The 19426-nt window shown below is 36.4% G+C and overlaps 1 protein-coding gene across 7 annotated transcripts in view; it reads right to left on the bottom strand.

The window, feature by feature from the left end:
• The window catches only part of STXBP5L (syntaxin binding protein 5L), a 381398-nt gene that overhangs the window by 156573 nt on the left and 205399 nt on the right, over positions 1-19426 (bottom strand). For all 7 annotated transcript variants that reach the window (XM_027060943.2, XM_027060941.2, XM_027060949.2 and 4 more), the window contains exons 13-14: positions 4478-4625; positions 3525-3592 (exon numbers count right to left, since the gene is read on the bottom strand). In XM_027060943.2, coding sequence (XP_026916744.1) covers positions 3525-3592; positions 4478-4625 — 216 coding nt within the window. The remainder of the gene's footprint in view (positions 1-3524; positions 3593-4477; positions 4626-19426) is intronic.

Raw genomic sequence — 19426 nt, 5'->3', positions numbered from 1 at the left:
GTTGTACTTCATCAAATGCTTTTTCTGCATCTATTGAAATGATGGTTTTATTCCGTTCTTTTACTCATTTTTTTTAAATGCTTTTATCTCCTAAATTCTAAACTTGAATTTAAACTTATTTATATATCACCACTACAACATTACAGGATTCTGTTTCTGTCTATATATTTTCTTATGCTTTCATTTTGTTCTCTAGGGTTCATTTTAACTTGAAGAACTCTCTTTAGCAGTTTTAGTAAGGCAGGTATATTGGTGATAAACATTCTCAGCTTTTGTTTATGTTAGAAGGTCTTTATTTCTCCATTTTTGAAGTAGTTTTCCAGATACAGTATTCAGGGCTGGGTGGTTTTTTCTGTTTATTTGTTTGTTTTTTACTTCTCGCACTTTGAATGTATCAACCCACTCCCTTCTAGCCTAAAATGTTTCTGTGGAGAAATCCAGATTATCTTATGTAGTTTCCATATGCATAATGAGTAGCTTTTCTGTTGCTGCTTTCAAGATTATTTGTTTGTGTTTGGTTCATTTGACTATGATGTATATCATTGTGGGCCTCTTCGTGTTCAACTTCATTGGAATATTTGAATGCAAATGTTCATTTACTTAGATTTTGGAATTTTTTAGCCATTATTTTGTCATATAAGTTCTCTGTCCCCTTCTCTCTCTCTTCTCCTTTTGGGACCACCATAATGCTTATATTGATCTGCTTCATGGTATTCTCTAAGTCCTTTAGGCATTTGTTTTGTTTCTCTCATTTGATAATTTCATATTACCTATCTTCAAGTTTGATGATTCTTTCTACATATTAAGTCTTCTATTGATCCCTCCCTTTAATAAAAATTTTCAATTCAGTATTTTTTTCCCAAACTCCTTTTTGGTTGTTTCTGTGTCTTTACTGATATTCCCATTTCATTCATTCATCATTTTCCTAATTTTGTTTAGCCTAAACATGTACTCTTACAGTGCATTGAGTTTAAGAAAATTATTCTGAACTGTCAGTTAATTCACAGATATCCATTTCCTTAGGATCAGTTGTTTTTTGGAGAGTGTTTTTGTTCCTTTGGGCTATATTTCACTATTTCTTTGTGTTTATTATTTCTTGTTGTGAATTTAGCATTTGAAAATGTAGCCACCTCTTATGGGCTGGCTTTGTACAGGGGCGGATTTTCACCCATCGGCCCATGTAGAGATCCTAGGGGCTTCTCGAACCTTTAATGAGGATGTGTCTTTTTTGGGCTGTGTGTAATAATTTCCCAATTATAGAAGTTTCTGGTTTCTTTACGAGTGGCTTGTAGTCTCTTGCTCCCTCTACAGTCTGTTGGCAGCGTTGCAAGTTTTTTGGTGCTTCAACAAACACTGAGCGTTTTTTTGTTGTTGTTGTTCTGTGCTGCCCCCAGGGATCCATCTTTCATCAGTACCATAGTTTGTCTCACCTGTCAATCTCCAAGGGATCCCCCTGAAAAGCAGGAAAGTTGAATGTACAGTCTGTTCTTCTATTTCCCTCTCATGAAAGAAGATGCAGGTTGGACCTTCCTCTTGAAAACAAGCTGTGACAATTTGGAGGAGGAGCTCACACAGTTGAAATGAAATGAAATGGCTGTGGCTATTTTAGGCTTTGAACTTGCCTGGAGTACTATTATTTCCTAACTAATCTCTGGGTTTTCGTGAAGGCTTTTTGAAACATATATTGTTGTTACATCAATGTTTCTGGGCTCCCTATTCTGACATCTTTCTGATGTCACTCTCCACTGATTACTTTATAGAGTATTTTCCCATCACTTTTCTCCCAATCTGACTATACTATTGTATTTGAAGTAAGTGTATTGTAAACAGCATATAGTTGGGTCATGTTTTTAATCCACTCTGCCAATTTGTGCATTTGAATTGGTGTACTCAGATCATTTATATTTAATATCATTGATACGTTAGGGCTTCAGTCTTTTTTTTTCACTGTTTGTTTCCCCCTACCTTTCTATGGATTACTTCAGTTATTTAATACATCCATTTGATGTATGAATAATGTTTTTGAGTGTATCTTTGCACATATTTTTAATGGCTGTTTTAGGTATTACATTATATATTTATAACTGGTGTCATCATACTACCATTTTGAGGTAAGTATAAAAACCTTATCTCCTTTTTACTTCCCTTTATCCTCTTGCATTTGTAATTGTCTTCAATATTTCCTCTAAGATATATTTATTAGGTATAGGATTCTGGATTTCTAGTTGTTTTATTTCAGCACTTAAAAGAGATCAGATTTTCTTCTGGCCTTCATAGTTTCTGATGAAAAATCCACTGTCATGCATTTGGTTTTGCACTATCAGAAAGGTGTCATTTCTCTTATTTTCATGATTTTTACTTGGTGTTTAGTGTTCAGAAGTTTGACTATGATGTGTTCTTTCAGCTTCTGGAATCTAGAGGCTCAAGTATGTTGTCAAAATTAGGAAGTTTTCAGCTATTGTTCCTTATGTAATTTTTCGGTCCTGTTTTCTTCTTTCCTTCCTCACTGGACTTGTCTTGACACAAGAGGAGGAAAGTGTGTGGCTCATTACTGTTGGGCAGTGGTTGAAATTATGGTTCCCCACATGATCTCTAACACCACACATGATGGGTTTCATTACCACCCAGAAGGGTTAAAAGTTCTAGCCCCCTACTCAGCTCAATGTCAGAAACTGATGCTCCCCACTCGGCCTCTGCATAGTTTTTTTCTGTTGTGGTTAGCTAGAGTAAAGAGGTTAATTTTTTAACAGTTTTCTGTCTTGATAGGTTGCCCCTTACATCATCCTTTGAGTAGACAGTGCTTTTATTGGACTTTTTGTTTAGTCTGTGCCCACTGGCAGTTCCAAGTTGCCAGCTTCTTCAACTCCAATTCTGAGATAACAAAGCAAAAAGGAAACCTAGGAAACTCACCACCATGTCATTTCTTGGGTGTTGGGGGGGCCCTAACCAGCCTCGCTTCTCTCCATCTTTTCCAATCATCTTATGTTTGTTTAAAATATTGGGGTGCCTGGGTGGCTCATGTCCAACTCTTGGTTTTGGCTCAGTTCACGATCTCACAGTTTGTGGGTTCAAGCCCCACAATGTGCTCTGCACTGACCTCATGGAACCTGCTTGGGATTTTCTCTCTCTGCCCCTCCCCTTCTCTCTCCTCCCCCCCCCAAAAACAATAAAAATAAATAAATATATATTTTTATATATTATATATTTATTTATTTATACATAATTATATATATACACACACACACACACATTTAATAACTGGGGCTTTGGTAATGCTTAATGGGAAAAATAGGAAAAAATATATTCCATATCTCATAAGCAGAATGCCTTATAATCTTTTAAGTCTCATCTTTATCTGTTGTTATATTTCTATTTTCATTCCTAATATTAGAGCATGAAGTCAGTTCCTATGGGAAGTAGTGACATTTCTGGTACTGCCAGAGCACAATTACAGGAAAGTATAAAAATTCAATAATATCTTTTTGTTTATGAATTGATAAAGTCACAAATCACATCCCACTTACCCAGTAATAATAATTTCTGGATATGTTTGTGTTCCAAGGTTCCAGGCTCCTCCACTGATTGGCCACTCCTAAATAAATTATTCAGGAAGAATTTATGAGTTTTATTTTTTTTTAATTTAAATTACTTAAAATTTCTAAAGGCAAACACTTTAAAATAATGGCAAAAGATTCATTTAAAAATAAATGGCCGTAAAGTAAATGATGAAGTGTGCAGCTTTTACTTAATTTCATTGAACAAACAATTCCAAGTGCACAATTCCATCTTCTTTAAAAGTACAAATTTTAACAAAAATTACCATATACATAAAAAGTACTAAAGAAGTATTTTAATCATACAAATACAGTGTTGCTACGTTTGCCACATGGTCTCTGTACCAAACTATTGTAGTTCCATTTAACACAGAGTACTATGTAAATTGTGCCCCCTGGAGTTGTCAATTCCAACAGCCCTGTGTAAATAGAAACCATAAATTACTATTGCCAGTATTTTAATCCTATAGTTAAATACAACAAAATTGAATTGAGAAAGTTATTTAACAAATGACTTTTGTTAGTAATGCCTTATAACCACTGAATAAGAAATAGTTAACTGAAGTTGACTCTTGAATTTTGTAAAACATAATCCTTCATCTGAAATAATTAAAAATTACATCTTATGATTCAAATATATGCTAGTTTAAATATATACTTAGGTAAATGTACCTCAGTATGTAAGTCTATACTATCATATGTATTTATAAAATAAGTATATAAGAAATTTATATTTGTGTAGGCTTAAAGCTATGTGGCATTTAGGAAAATTTAAATTTCACAAGTTATGTCTTATAGACACCAGCTTATGACCTCAGAAGAATTTAGTTCAAGTATTCTTAAATGGAAGGTCAGAAAATAACATGAAAAAGTATGATCATATGATATGAATATAAGAAAACATTTTTAATGGTTACTTTTACCTTATTACTGTATCCTTGTTTTTTATGCTTGGCTCCTATAGAGTAGAGTACTAGAATCAGATCTGGTGGGCAATCAGCAAAGTATGCTGTGCATGTAACTGGTGATTCATGAATGTCCATGGGATACGGATTTTCAAAGATTGGAAAACTAATAGATGAAGACAATATATTAGTGTCACTTCCCAAAGATAAAAAATGAAGTAACTTTTATAAAAAAAAAACCCTAAAAGCTTCTAAATATTAATTATACATTTCACTTAATAGCTTAGGTATCCTAAAACAAGGATCACATGAACAAGAATGCTCTTTTAAGAATATTTATCTATAAAATGTAATATGAATAGTGGTAGAATGTTTATTGAATAAACTCATTGTCTTTTCTGTAATTCCAAAATTCCACAGTGATATCACTTTGTTAATACAGACAGAATGAATTATGTTAAACTGAAAATGTATTCATCAAGTTGACTTATTTACATAAAGTTGTACATAGAGAAAACACCTATCTTATGTGTTTTAATACATTGACAAATATTTATATAATGTACTTGTAAATATTAAAATATCTTAGTAAATATGACATGCATTTCCTATTGAAGTAGTACCTAGACAATGTTTTATTTTTTTACAGAATTATTGAAAGACCTGTTTGCTGTGTAGGTGTGTGAATGATTATATATAAGATCATTTCCAACGTAAACTAAACTAGAGAACATAAGGGGAATACAGACTTACGAATGCAGTAAATTTCCTATCTTTAAGCCCACTATAATTTTAAAAATGGGTATCAGTATAGAACCACATAAAGAATTCTTAGAGACATAATATGTGCACTTCTCATGTACCAGAGCTACTAGGCACTGTAGTAGAGGGAGTTATTATTCTATGCTGCATATGTTCTAGGTCTGTGTATTCATGTTATTTCTTATATAAGGTTTTTGTTTGTTTGTTTTGTTTTGTTTTACTGAGGGTCTAGGGGCTAGTAACAATAATTTTCCACCATATTATTAGGAACTTAGTTAAAAACGTAGTCCAATCTAAGAGTATAACATGTATGTGTATTGGCAAGGGTTTTCTTCCTCTGATCTGAAATGCTGCAGATTCTATCCCAGATAAGAATAGTAGTATATGCAAAATCAGTTGAAAAGGAGCAAGTTGTGTTTAATAAATGATATATCCGATAAAGGGTAATATCCAAAATATATAAAGAAATTATATAAGTCAACACCCTAAAAACAAATAATCCAATTAAAAAATGGGCTGAAGACATCCAGATAGCCAACACACACGTGAAAAGATGCTCAATGTTACTCATCATCAGGGAAATACTGATTAAAACTGTAATGATGTCACTCCACACCTGTCAGAATGGCTAAAATCAACAACAGAAGAAACAATAGGTGTTGGAATGGATGTGAACAAACTGGTGCAGCCACTTCACGGTATGGAGATTCCTCATAAGTTAAAAACAGAACTACCCTGTGATCCAGCAATTGCACTGCTATACTAATTCAGAGGGATAAATGCATGCCAATATTTATTGCAGCATTATCTCCTATAGCCAAACTAGGGAAGCAGCCCAACTGTCCATTGACTGATGAATAGATAAGGATGTAGTGTATATATATATACACACGCACACAATGGAACATTACTCAGCCATGAGAAGAATGACATCTTGCCATTTGCAATTACATGGATGGAGAGCTATTGAGTATAATGCTAAAAGAAATAAGTCAGAGAAAGACAAATACCATATGATTTCACTCATGTGGAAGAAACAAAACAAGCAAGCATAGGTAAAAAAGAAGAGAGGCAAGCTAAGAAACAGACTGTCAACTATAGAGAACAAACTGATGGTTATCAGAGAGGAGGTGGGTGGGGGAATGGATTGAATAGATGATGGAGATTAAGGAGTGCACTTATGATGAGCACTGGGTGTTTTATGAAAGTGTCAAATCACTATATTATACACCTGAAACTATTACACTATGTTAACTGGAATTTAAATTAGAACCATTTTTTAAAAAGTATAAAGTACTACCTGGACCCAGAAATAAATGAAAGAAACAGCAAGCAGATTAAAATAGATGGATGAAAGTTTCTCAGTTTCAGAGTAGAAATTAAACACATCTGAGATTGATGAATTAGAAGTAAAATAAATGGATCACCTTAAAGACCACATCTACAACTTCAGATTTGATAATAACAAGAGGTTATAATGATAGACTGACAAAGTGAAAACATCATGAAAATGTTTAGGGAAAATTAGTATATTGGCAAAGAGTAAAGAGAAATATAGTTAAGAAAAGAATAACTAAAAATGTATTATAGGAATTTAGATGTGGAGATGTAAGCAAAGATAGAAATCCAAGAAATCAAGAAGAGGAAAAATTTGTAAGCCCTGATGCTTGTTTTCATATAAACAATTACGTGGGGGAAAAAGGAGGTAAGGGAAGAAGGGATAAATTAATTTGAACATTTATTTAAACATGGTTAAAAGTTAACTATTTGGAAGGAAAGAGAATATGTTAAATTTCTTAGACACTCAATGGGAATGTCACATAGTTTAAAATATGGTGCTGCCGAAGGTGAAATGTTAAATAAAAACTAGCAAACAAAATGTGAATTCACATACCCATATAAGCTAATGAAAACTGTAAGAATAAATGTATATACTGAAAACAGTGATTATTAAAGGTATAAAGGGCCTTGAAAGATAGCCAACTAGATAAAGTATAAGTAACCAACAAATATGGCACAGAAAGAAGATGAGTACTGTTGAGAACAGAAGAGTACATTTTAATAAAACTAATATTAGAACTTAGAGGAAGAGACATAACAAATCTATACATGTACACAAAACTTACTCAATTTTAATCTTGATAAATAGAGTAGCCAGGCAGAATCAGTGATGATGATCTTAAGGCCCAATCCTATATATCTTTCAAACTACTGAAATATATGCTACAAATGAATATAAAGAAGAACTTCGGCTCTGACATTTTCAAATGACATGGAAAGTAGAACTCAGGCTATAAGTCATTCAACAAAAATTTACTGAGAACCTACTCCATGTGCAGACAAAGCCTCTCCATGATCACTACAGTCTAGTAGAGAAACCATTTTGAAACAATAACAGATGGAAAATTTTATATGTGTCAAAGCTATGAAGGAGACGAGCAAGGGAGCTGTGAGAGTCTGTAATAGGATATTTGACCAAATTATATAGGTAATGAAACAATTTTTTTAAATGAGGAAATGATACCTGAGTTGAGCTTCTTACAGATGAGATGTTAATGAGGAGAAAAAGGAAGGGAAGATTAATATAGAGGAGAGAGAATGCACAAAAATTCTAAATATAAAGGGGCTAAGAGATCAGTGGGCCTAGAGCATAGAATGAGGGAAAATCAGAGACAGGAGGATCCTGAGCTTATTTTGTCCCTTGGACACACCAAGATAACAACTATATCTATACAACTAACTCTGAAAATGATCTAAAGACTGGCAGAACAGACCTTCTGCAGTTAATTGTAGAGAACAGGTCACACTGAGGGGCAGAGATGATGTTGGGAACCAAACCACTGGTAAGACTAATCACACATGAGAGGGATACCACAAGCACAGAGAAGTAAGATGATTAGACCCCACCCTAGGCACTGGGGATATGCAGTAGGAAATCAAGTCTCCATTAACATGGGGCTTCAAAAACATGGGGCTTAACTCTAGGAAAGCCATAGGGAGATAGGAAACAGCCCCTGCCATTAAAGAGCCAGCATAATAACCCCAACTGAGACATAGCACGGAAGCTGCAGTTTGAAAAGTCCCTGGAGTAAATGTGAAGATTTATTTACTAATCTCAGAATGTGCACTGAAGGGGCAGAGATCTTAATAAGACTTCTCCAAAAAGAAATGTTGGTGGGTGCATTCTGCACAGTTGGAAACCAGCCCAAACACTCTCCACCTATCTTGGTAGCACTGAGTTTCTTACCCCATCCAACCCACCTGCCTTCACAGGCATCCCTGCAAAGAAGCTCCTGCCCCTCTACATCCTGCAAGCATCCTTGGTACAGACCAGTGCCAATCCAAAGTGTCCTGAGGAAATGGGGAGATAACCCCACACAGCAGCATACCTACAATTTCAAAAACTGAGCCTTTTAGCTGGCTATGCAGAGACAAAGCCCTGCTCTTCAGTGTGCCCACAGTTATGGTAGAGAGGCTGACTGCAAATACCTAGTCTGGCTGTTGGCCTCACCCACCAACAAAAGCCTCTGTGGGCAAACAAGGAGAAAGCCCTGCCATTTCACTGTGCCTGTGAAGACTAATCATGAGCCTGACTGCTGACCCCACTCACCTAAAAGCCCACAGAGACTTCAGACCCCTCAATAGCACAGGGACCAAACCCTGTCTAGTGCACCCAGAGCAGGCAAAGTTGATCACTGCAGCTGACTGGGCTAAATGCAGATGCTAGTCAGCTATAGACCCAGGGTGCACACAGTTCCCAAAGAAGATATCCCAGGAGCACCCAGGTCTGGTGACCAAGGGGAATATTGCTACAGGGCACCACAGGACCTCTTCTATACAAGGCCACTACTCTCAAGACTATGAGATATAGTTGACCTCTGTGTTTATTTAAAAAACAACAACAAATGGCACAGTTTGTTTAAAAAACAAACACAGAGTAAGACAGAGGGATATGTCCCAAAATGAAAAACATAACAAAATCACAGTTAAAGATGTAAGCAAAGCTGAGATAAGCTGTATGCCTGATAAAAATGCAAAGTGATGATTATAAAGATACTCAGTGAACTTCAGTAGAGAGTTTATGAACTCAGTGAGAATTTCAACAAAGAGAAATTATAAAACAGAACCAGGCACACACGAAAAATTCAATAATTGAAATAAACATACTAGAGGGAATAAACAGTAGATTAGGAAATAGAATGGCTCAGTGATCAGGAAGACAGGGCACTGAAGATGAAGCAACTGAGAAGAATAAATGACAACAGGTTAAGAGAACTTTGTGACATCATCAAGAGGATTAACATTCACATTATAGGGATCCCAAAAGGAGAAGAGAGAGAAGGAGGGATAAAACTTATCTGAAGAGAGACTGAGGAAGAAGATGGCCGTGTAGGAGGACGCTGGGCTCACTGTGTCCTGCTGATCGCTTAGATTCCACCCACATTTGCCTAAATAACCCAGAAAACCACCAGAAGACTAGCAGAATGGACTCTCCGGAGCCAAGCGTAGACAAGAAGCCTACGGAAGAGGGTAGGAAGGGCAGATAGTCAGTGCATGCTACACGGACTGGTGGGAGGGAGCCAGGGTGGTGGAGGGGCAGCCCACTGGGCAAGGCAGAGCCCCTGAGTCTGCCTTGCAAAAGTGGAGGGGCCAGACTGCGTGAGTTCAGACAGCCAGTGGGACTTAACATCTGGAATGTTAAAAGTCAACAGCTCTGCTCTCGGAGAACAGGGAGGGCGAGAGGACACCGGGAGGGAGAGTTGCTGAGCCCCGGAAGACAGACCTCAGCTCAGCAGGGAACAAAGGTGCTGGCAAGCGCCATTTCCCTCTCCCATCTCCTTGATGAAATTCCAAAGGTAACCAGTTCCCGTCACCAAACTTCCTTGCACCGCGCAAACGCCCAACGCTGTCCTTCTGTGGATCCATCCCTCCAATGGGTCTACCTCCCTCCCTGTGCTGCAGGGCCCCTCCCACAGGGGACCACCCATGGCAAAGCGAGCTAAGCCTGTCCCTCCCAACCCTGTGCACCTTGTGGATCCACCCCGGCTAATACACCAGATCCCATAGAAGCAGCACCACAAGCCTGGCAGTGTGCAAGTAGCCCAGACAGGGGCCACGCCACTCCACAGTGAGTCCTGCCTCTAGGAGAAGGGAAGATTAGGTACACACCAGTCTGACTGTGGCCCAAACAGTGGGCTGAGGGCAGACATCAGGTCTGACTGCAGCCCCACTGCAGTACAGGGCAAGTGCCCTGCAGTTACAAGCCACCACAGGGACTACCCAAAATGACGAAATGGAAGAATTCTCCTCAAAAGAAACTCCAGGAAGTAGCGACAGCTAACGAATTGATCAAAAATGATTTAAGCAATATAATGGAACAAGAATTTAGGATAATAGTCATAAAATTACTGGGTTGGAAAAAGCATAGAGTACAGCAGAGAATCTATTGCTACAGAGATCAAGGAACTAAGAAATAGTCATGAAGAGCCAAAAAATGTTATAAATGAGGTGCAAAATAAAATGGAGGCAGCCATAGCACAGATTGAAGAGGCAGAGGAGAGGATAGGTGAATTAGAAGATAAAATTATGGAAAAAAAAGGAAGCTGAAAAAAGAGAGATAAAAAAATCCAGGAGTTACAGGGGAGAATTAGAGAACTAAGTGATGCAATCAAATGGAACAATATCTGTATCACAGGAATTCCAGAAGAGGAAGAGAAAAAGAAAGGGGCTGAAGTTGTACTTGAACAAATCATAGCTGAGAACTTCCCTGATCTGAGGAAGGAAAAAGGCATTGAAATCCAAGAGCCACAGAGAACTCCCTTCAGATGTAACTTGAATCAATCTTCTGCACGACATCTCATAGTGAAACTGGAAAAATACAAGGATAAAGAGAAAATTCTGAAAGCAGCTAGGGATAAACAGGTTCTAACTTACAAAGGGAGACCCAGACTAGTGGCAGACCTATCTACTGAAACTTGGCAGGCCAGAAAGGAGTGGTAGGAAATCTTCAGTGTGATGAACAGGAAAAATATGTAGCTGAGAATCCTTTATCCAGCAAGTCTGTCATTCAGAACAGAAGGAGAGATAAAGTTCTTCCCAAACAAACAAAAACTGAAGGAATTCATCACCACTAAACCAGCCCTGCAAGACATCCTAAGGGGGTTCCTGTGAGTGAAATGTTGCAAGGACCACAAAGTACCAGAGACATCACTACAAGCATGAAACCTACAGACATCACAATGACTCTAAACCCATATCTTTCAGTAATAACACTGAATGTAAATGGACTAAATGCTCCAATCAAAAGACATAGGGTATCAGAATGGATAAAAAAACAAGACCCATCTATTTGCTGTCTACAAGAGACTCATTTTAGACCTGAGGACACCTTCAGATTGAAAGTGAGGGGATGGAGAACTCTCTATCATGCTACCAGAATTCAAAAGAAAGCTGGAGTAGCCATACTTTTATCAGACAAACTACACTTTAAATTAAAGGCTGTAACAAGAGATGAAGAAGGGCATTATATAATCATTACAGGTACTATCCATCAGGAAGAGCTAACAATTATAAATGTCTATGTGCTGAATATGGGAGCCCCCAAATGTATAAAATTAATCACAAACATAAGCAACCTTATTGATAAGAATGTGGTAATTGCAGGAGACTTTAATACTCCACTTACAACAATGGATAGATCATCTAGACACAGGATCAATAAAGAAACAAGGGCCCTGAATGATACATCGGATCAGATGGACTTGACAGATATATTTAGAACTCTGCATCCCAAAGCAACAGAATATACTTTCTTCTCGAGTGCACATGGAACATTCTCCAAGAGAGATCACATACTGGATCACAAAACAGCCCTTAATAAATGTAAAAGAATTGAGATCATACCATGCACACTTTCAGACCACAATGCTATGAAACTTGAAATCAACCACAGGAAAAAGTCTGGAAAACCTCCAAAAAATGGAAGTTAAAGAACATCCTACTAAAGAATGAATGGGTCAACCAGGCAATTAGAGAAGAAATTTAAAAATATATGGAAACAAATTAAAATGAAAATACAACAATCCAAATGTTTTGGGATGCAACGAAGGCAGTCCTGAGAGGAAAATACATTGCAATCCAGGCCTATCTCAAGAAACAAAAAAAATCTCAAATACAAAATCTAACAGCACACCTAAAGGAAATAGAAGCAGAACAGCAAAGACACCCCAAACCCAGCAGAAGAAGAGAAGTAATAAAGATCAGAGCAGAAATAAATAATATAGAATCTAAAAAAAACTGTAGAGCAGATCAATGAAACCAAGAGTTGGTTTTTTGAAAAAATAAACAAAATTGACAAACCTCTAGCCAGGCTTCTCAAAAAAAAAGGGAGATTACCCAAATAAAATCATGAATGAAAATGGAATTATTACAACCAATCCCTCAGAAATACAAGCAATTATCAGGGAATACTATGAAAAATTAAATGCCAACAAACTGGACAACCTGGATGAAATGGACAAATTCCTAAGCACCCACACACTTCCAAAACTCAAACAGGGAGAAATAGAAAAATTGAACAGACCCATAACCAGCGAAGAAATTGAATCAGTTATCAAAAATCTCCCAACAAATAAGAGTCCAGGATCAGATGGCTTCCCAGGGGAATTCTACCAGACATTTAAAGCAGAGATAATACCTATCCTTTTCAAGCTGTTCCAAAAGGGAAGGACAACTTCCAGACTCATTCTATGAAGCCAGTATTACTTTGATTCCCAAACCAGACAGAGACCCAGTAAAAAAAGAGAACTACAGGCCAATATCCCTGATGAATATGGATGCAAATATTTTCAATAAGATACTAGCAAATCGAATTCAATAGCCTATAAAAAGAATTATTGACCATGATCAAGTGGGATTCATTCCTAGGCTGCAGGGCTGGTTCAACATTCACAAATCAATCAATGAGATACATCACATTAATAAAAGAAAAGATAAGAACCATATGATCCTGTCAATAGATGCAGAAAAAACATTTCACAAAATTCAGCATCCTTTCTTAATAAACACCCTCAAGTAAGTCGGGATAGAAGGAACATACTTAAACATCATAAAAGCCATTTATGAAAAGCCCACAGCTAATATCATCCTTAATGGGGAAAAACTGAGAGCTTTCCCCCTGAGATCAGGAACACGAAATGGGTGTCCAATCTCACCGCTGTTGTTTAACATAGTGTTGGAAGTTCTAGTATCAGCAATCAGACAACAAAAGGAAATCAAAGGTATCAAAATTTGGCAAAGATGAAGTCAAGCTTTCACTTTTTGCAGATGACATGATACTATACATGGAAAACCCGATAGACTCCACCAAAAGCCTACTAGAACTGATACATGAATTCAGCAAAGTTGCAGGATACAAAATCAATGTACAGAAATCAGTTGCATCCTTATACACTAACAATGACACAACAGAAAGACAAATAAAGAAACTGATCCTATTCACAATTGCACCAAGAAGCATAAAATACCTAGGAATAAACCTAACCAAAGATGTAAAAGATCTGTATGCTGAAAACTATAGAAACCTTATGAAGGAAATTGAAGAAGATATAAAGAAATGGAAAACATTCCATGCTCATGGATTGGAAGAATAAATATTGCTAAAATGTCAATACTAACCAAAGCTATCTACACATTCAATGCAATCCCTATAAAAATTGCACCAGCATTCTTCTCAATGCTAGAATAAGCAATCCTAAGATTTGTATGGAACCACAAAAGACTCCGAATAGCAAAAGTAATATGGAAGAAGAAGGCCAAAGAGGGAGGCATCACAATCCCAGACTTTAGCCTCTACTACAAAGCTGTAATCATCAAGACAGCATGGTATTGGCACAAAAACAGACACATAGACCAATGAAATAGAATAGAGACTACAGAATTGGACCTACAAAAGTATGGTCAACTAATCTTTGACACAGCAGGAAAGAATATCCAATGGAAAAAAGATGGTCTCTTTAACAAATGATGCTGAGAGAACTGGACAGCAACATGCAGAAGAATGAAACTAGACCACTTTCTCACACCATTCACAAAAACAAACTCAAAACGGATAAAGGACCTGAATGTGAGACAGGAAACCATCAAAACCCTAGAGGAGAAAGCAGGAAAAAAACCTCTCTTTCCTCGGCTGCAGCAATTTCTTACTTGATACATCCCCAAAGGCAAGGTAATTAAAAGCAAAAATGAAATATTGGGACCTCGTGAAGATAAAAAGCTTCTGCACTGCAAAGGAAACAATCAACAAAACTAAAAGTCAACCAACGGAATGGGAAAAGATATTTGAAAATGACATATCAGACAAAGGGCTAGTATCCAAAATCTATAAAGAGCTCACCAAACTGCACACCCGAAAAACAAATAATCTGGTGAAGAAATGGGCAGAAAACATGAACTGACACTTCTCTAAAGAAGACATCCAGATGGCCAACAGGCACATGAAAAGATGCTCAACGTCGCTCATCAGGGAAACACAAATCAAAACCACACTCAGATACCACCTCACGCCAGTCAGAGTGGCTAAAATGAACAAATCAGGAGACTATAAATGCTGGAGAGGATGTGGAGAAACGGGAACCCTCTTGTACTGTTGGTGGGAATGCAAACTGGTGCAGCCGCTCTGGAAAACAGTGTGGAGGTTCCTCAAAAAATTAAAAACAGATCTCCCCTATGACCTAGGATTAGGACTGCTAGGAATTTACCCAAGGGATACAGGAGTGCTGATGCATAAAGGCACTTGTACCCCAATGTTTATATCAGCACTTTCAACAATACCAAATTATGGAAGGAGCCTAAATGTTCACCAACTGATGAATGGATAAAGAAATTGTGGTTTATATACACAATGGAGTACTACGTGGCAATGAGAAAGAATGAAATATGGTCTTTTGTAGCAAAGTAGATGGAACTGGAGAGTGTTATGCTAAGTGAAAATAAGTCATACAGAGAAAGACAGATACCATATGTTTTCACTCATATGTGGATCCTAAGAAATTTAACAGAAGACCATGGGGGAGGGGAAGGAAAAAAAAAGTTAGAGAGGGAGGGAGCCAAAGCATAAGAGACTCTTAAAAACTGACAACAATCTGAGGGTTGATGGAGGTGGGAGGGCAGGGAGGGTGGGTGATGGGTATTGAGGAGGGCACCTATTGGGATGAGCACTGGGTGTTGTATGGAAACCAATTTGACAATAAATTTCATATTAAAGAAAAAAATTATCTGAAGAAATAATAGCTGAAAACTTCCCTAATCTAGGGAAGGAAACAGACATCCAGATATAGGAATCTTAGCCCCTAACGAGATTAACCCAAGGAGGTCCACACCAAGGCATACAATAATTAAAACGGCAAAAAGCAATGATAGAATTTTAAAAGCAGCAAGAGAAAGTTACATAAAGAGAAATCCCACAAGGCTATCAGCTGATTTTTCAGCAGAAACATTGTAGGCCAGGAGGGGGGTGGCATGTATATTCAAAGTGCTGAAAGGAAAAAACTTACAACCAAGAATACTCTATCCAGCAAAGAATAGAATAGATTACCATTCAGAACAGAAGGAGAGATAAAAATTTTCCCAAACAAAAGTTAACGGAGGTCATCATCTCTAAACCAGCCTTACAAGAAATGTTAAAGGAAATTCTTTGAGTGGAAAGAAAAGGCCATAACTAGAAGAAAATTATGAAAGAAAAAAAGTTCACAGGTAAAAGAAACACATAATGAAGTTGGTGGATTAATCACTTATAAAACCAGTATGGAGCTTTAAAACATAAAAACAGAAAATTATATCTACAAAACCATTCAATATATATACGAAATATGTAAAATAGGACATCATATACATAAGACATAGAGATAGTAAAAATGTAATGCTTTTAGAATGTGTTTGAACTTAAGTGACTATCAAGTTAATATAGACTGCTATACCCATAAAATGTTACATATGAACCTCATGGTAACCACAAATCAAAAACCTATATTAGATATGCAAAAAAATAAATAGAAAGCAAACCAAGCATAACAGTAAAAAAAAAGCCATCAAACAAGACAAGAGAGCAAGAGAAGAAAGGGACAGAGAAGAACTACAGAAACAACTAGAAAACAATTAATGGAATGGCAATAGTACACACCTACCAATAATTATTTATTTTAATGTTTATTTATTTATTTTGAGAGAAAGAGAGAGGGGAAAGGACTGAAAGAGAGGGAGAGAGAGAATCCCAAGCAGGCTCCACACTGTCAGCACAGAGCCCAATGCAGGCCTCTATCCCATGAACTGTGAGATCATGACCTGAGCCGAAATCAAGTCCGACATTTAAGCAACTGAGCCACCCAGTCACCCTGCCAATAATTACTTTAAATGGTCTAAATGCTCCAATAAAAAGACATAGGATGACTATATGGATTAAAAAAACAAGGCCCTTCTATAAGCTGCTTATAAGAAACTCACTTCCGAGCTAAAGACACATACAGACTGAGAGTGAAGGATTGGAAAAACATATACCATGCAAATGGAAGCAAAAAACCAACAACAACAACAACAGCAAAATGGAGGCAGCAATATTTAGATAAAAAGACTTTAATTTAAAACAAAGACTGCAATGAGAGGCAAAGAAAGGCACTACATAATGATAAAGGGAACATCCAAGAAGATGATTTAACAATTTTAAATATCTACGTACCCAAATTGGAGGACCCAAATACATAAAGCACATATTAACAAACATAAAGGGAAAAATTGATAATCAAATAATAGTAGAGGGCTTGAACATCCCATTTATATCAATGTATCACAGAAAGGAAATCTAAAGGAAATAATGACTTTGAATGACACAATAGATTGGATGGACCTAACAGATATATACATATTATTCCATCCCAAACAGCAGCATACATGTTCTTTTTAACTGTACATGGAATATTCTCCAAGATAGATCACATGTTAGGCCACAAAACAAATTTCAATAAATTTAAAAAGATTAAAATCATATCAACCATTTTTTCTGACCACAGTGTTATGAAAATTAAAATCAATTACAAGAAAATCTGGAAAGAACACAAATACATTAAGTCTAAACAACATGCTACTAACCAACCAATGAGTCAACCAAGAAATCAAAGAGGAAATAAAAAAATATATGGAGACAAATGAAAAACACACACACACATACACACAATAGTCCAAAATCTTTGAGACACAGCAAAAACAGTTCTAACAGTTCTAAGAGAGAAGTTTGTAGCAATACATGCCTCAATATAAGCCTCAAGAAATAAGAGAAACCTCAAACAACCTAGGAAATGATAAAAATTAGAGCAACATAGAGATTAAAAAATCCACACACAATAGAAAGATTGAAACCAGGAGCTGGTTTATCCTTTCTTTAAAAGGATAAACAACACTGGGGCACCTGGGTGGCTCAGTCAATTAAGCATCTGACTTTGGCTCAGATCATGATCTCACTGTGAGTTAGAGCCCTGCATCAGGCTTTGTGTTGACAACTCAGAGCCTGGAGTCTGCTACAGATTCTGTGTATACCTCTCTCTGCCCCTCCCCCACTCGCATTGTCTGTCTGTCTCTCTCTCTCAAAAATACACATTAAAAAATAAAAGGATAAACAAAACTGATAAACCTTTAGCCAGATGCATCAAGGAATAAAGAAGGAAGACTCAAACAAAAGCAGAGATGAAGGAAAAATAACAACCAACACCACAGAAATACAAGAACTATAAGAGATTATGAAAAATATGCCAACAAATTGGACAACCTAGAAAAAAATGGCTAAATTCCTAGAAACATATTCCACCAAAGCTGATTTAGGAAGATAGAAAATTTGAAATGAATTGTTACTAGTAAAAGAATTGAAGTAGTAAGCAAAAACTTCCAACACACAAAAGTCCAAGACAAAATGGCTTCACAAGCAAATTCTACCAAACATTTGAAGAAGAGTTAAACCTTTTTTTAAATGATTCTAAAAAATAGACGAGGAATGAAAATTCCAAATTCATTCTACAAGCAAGCATTACTCTGATACCAAAAGTAGACAAAGACATTACAAAAAAAAATGTATGGGCAAATATCTTTGATGAACAACACAGATGCAAAAATCCTCAACAAAATATTAACAAACTGCATTAGGCAACACACTAAAGGATCATTCACCATGATCATCCACCACCCCAAATTTATTCTCGGGAGGCAAGGATAGATCAATATTCGCAAATAAATCAATGAGATACATCACATTAACAGGAAAAAGGATAAAAACCATATGATCATCTTAATACATGCATTTGACAAAATATAACATCTGTTCCTGATTAAAAACTCTCAATAAAGTGAGTTTAGAGGAAACATACCTCAATATAATAAAGTTTGTATATTAAAAACCCACAGATAACATCATACTCAGTGGTGAAAATCTGAGAGCTTTTCCTCAAAGATCAGGAACAAGACAAGGATGTCCACTCTTGCCACTTTTATTCAACATAGTACTAGAAATCCTAGCTCCAGCATTCAGACAACAAAAAGAAATAAAAGGCATCCAAACTGGTAAGGGAGAAGTAAAGCTGTCACTATTTGCAGATGCCTTGAGACTATATACAGAAAACCCTAAAGACTCCACCAAAAACCTACCAGAATGGATAAATGAATTCAATAAAGTTGAAGGATACAAAACTAATATACAAAAATCTGTTGCATTTCTATAATAATGAAGTAGCAGAAAGAAAAATTTTAAGACAATCTTACAATTACACTAAAAAGAATAAAATACCTCGCAATAACCTGAACCAAGGTGATGAAAGACTTGTACTCTGGAAACTATAAAATGTGATGAAGGAAATTAAAGATAACACAAACTATGAAAAGATAGTCCATGCTCATGGATTGAAAGAATATCATTAAAATGTCCATACAACCCAAAGCAACCTACATATTTAATGCAATCACTATCAACGTACTAACAACATTTTTCACAAAAGTAGAACAATCCTAAAAGCTGTGTGGAACCACAAAAGACCCCAAATAACCAAAGCAATCTTGAGAAAGAACAAATCTGGAATTATCTCAATTCTAGATTACAAGATATATGACAAAGCTGTAATAATCAAAGTAGTATGCTACTGGCAAAAACAAACAAGCAAAACAACAACACAT

The sequence above is a fragment of the Acinonyx jubatus genome, chromosome C2 (assembly GCF_027475565.1).
Source record: "Acinonyx jubatus isolate Ajub_Pintada_27869175 chromosome C2, VMU_Ajub_asm_v1.0, whole genome shotgun sequence".
In the NCBI taxonomy this organism is placed as follows: Eukaryota; Metazoa; Chordata; class Mammalia; order Carnivora; family Felidae; genus Acinonyx; species Acinonyx jubatus.
Note: the sequence above shows the minus strand (reverse complement) of the source record. Positions and strands in the feature narration are given on the sequence as shown.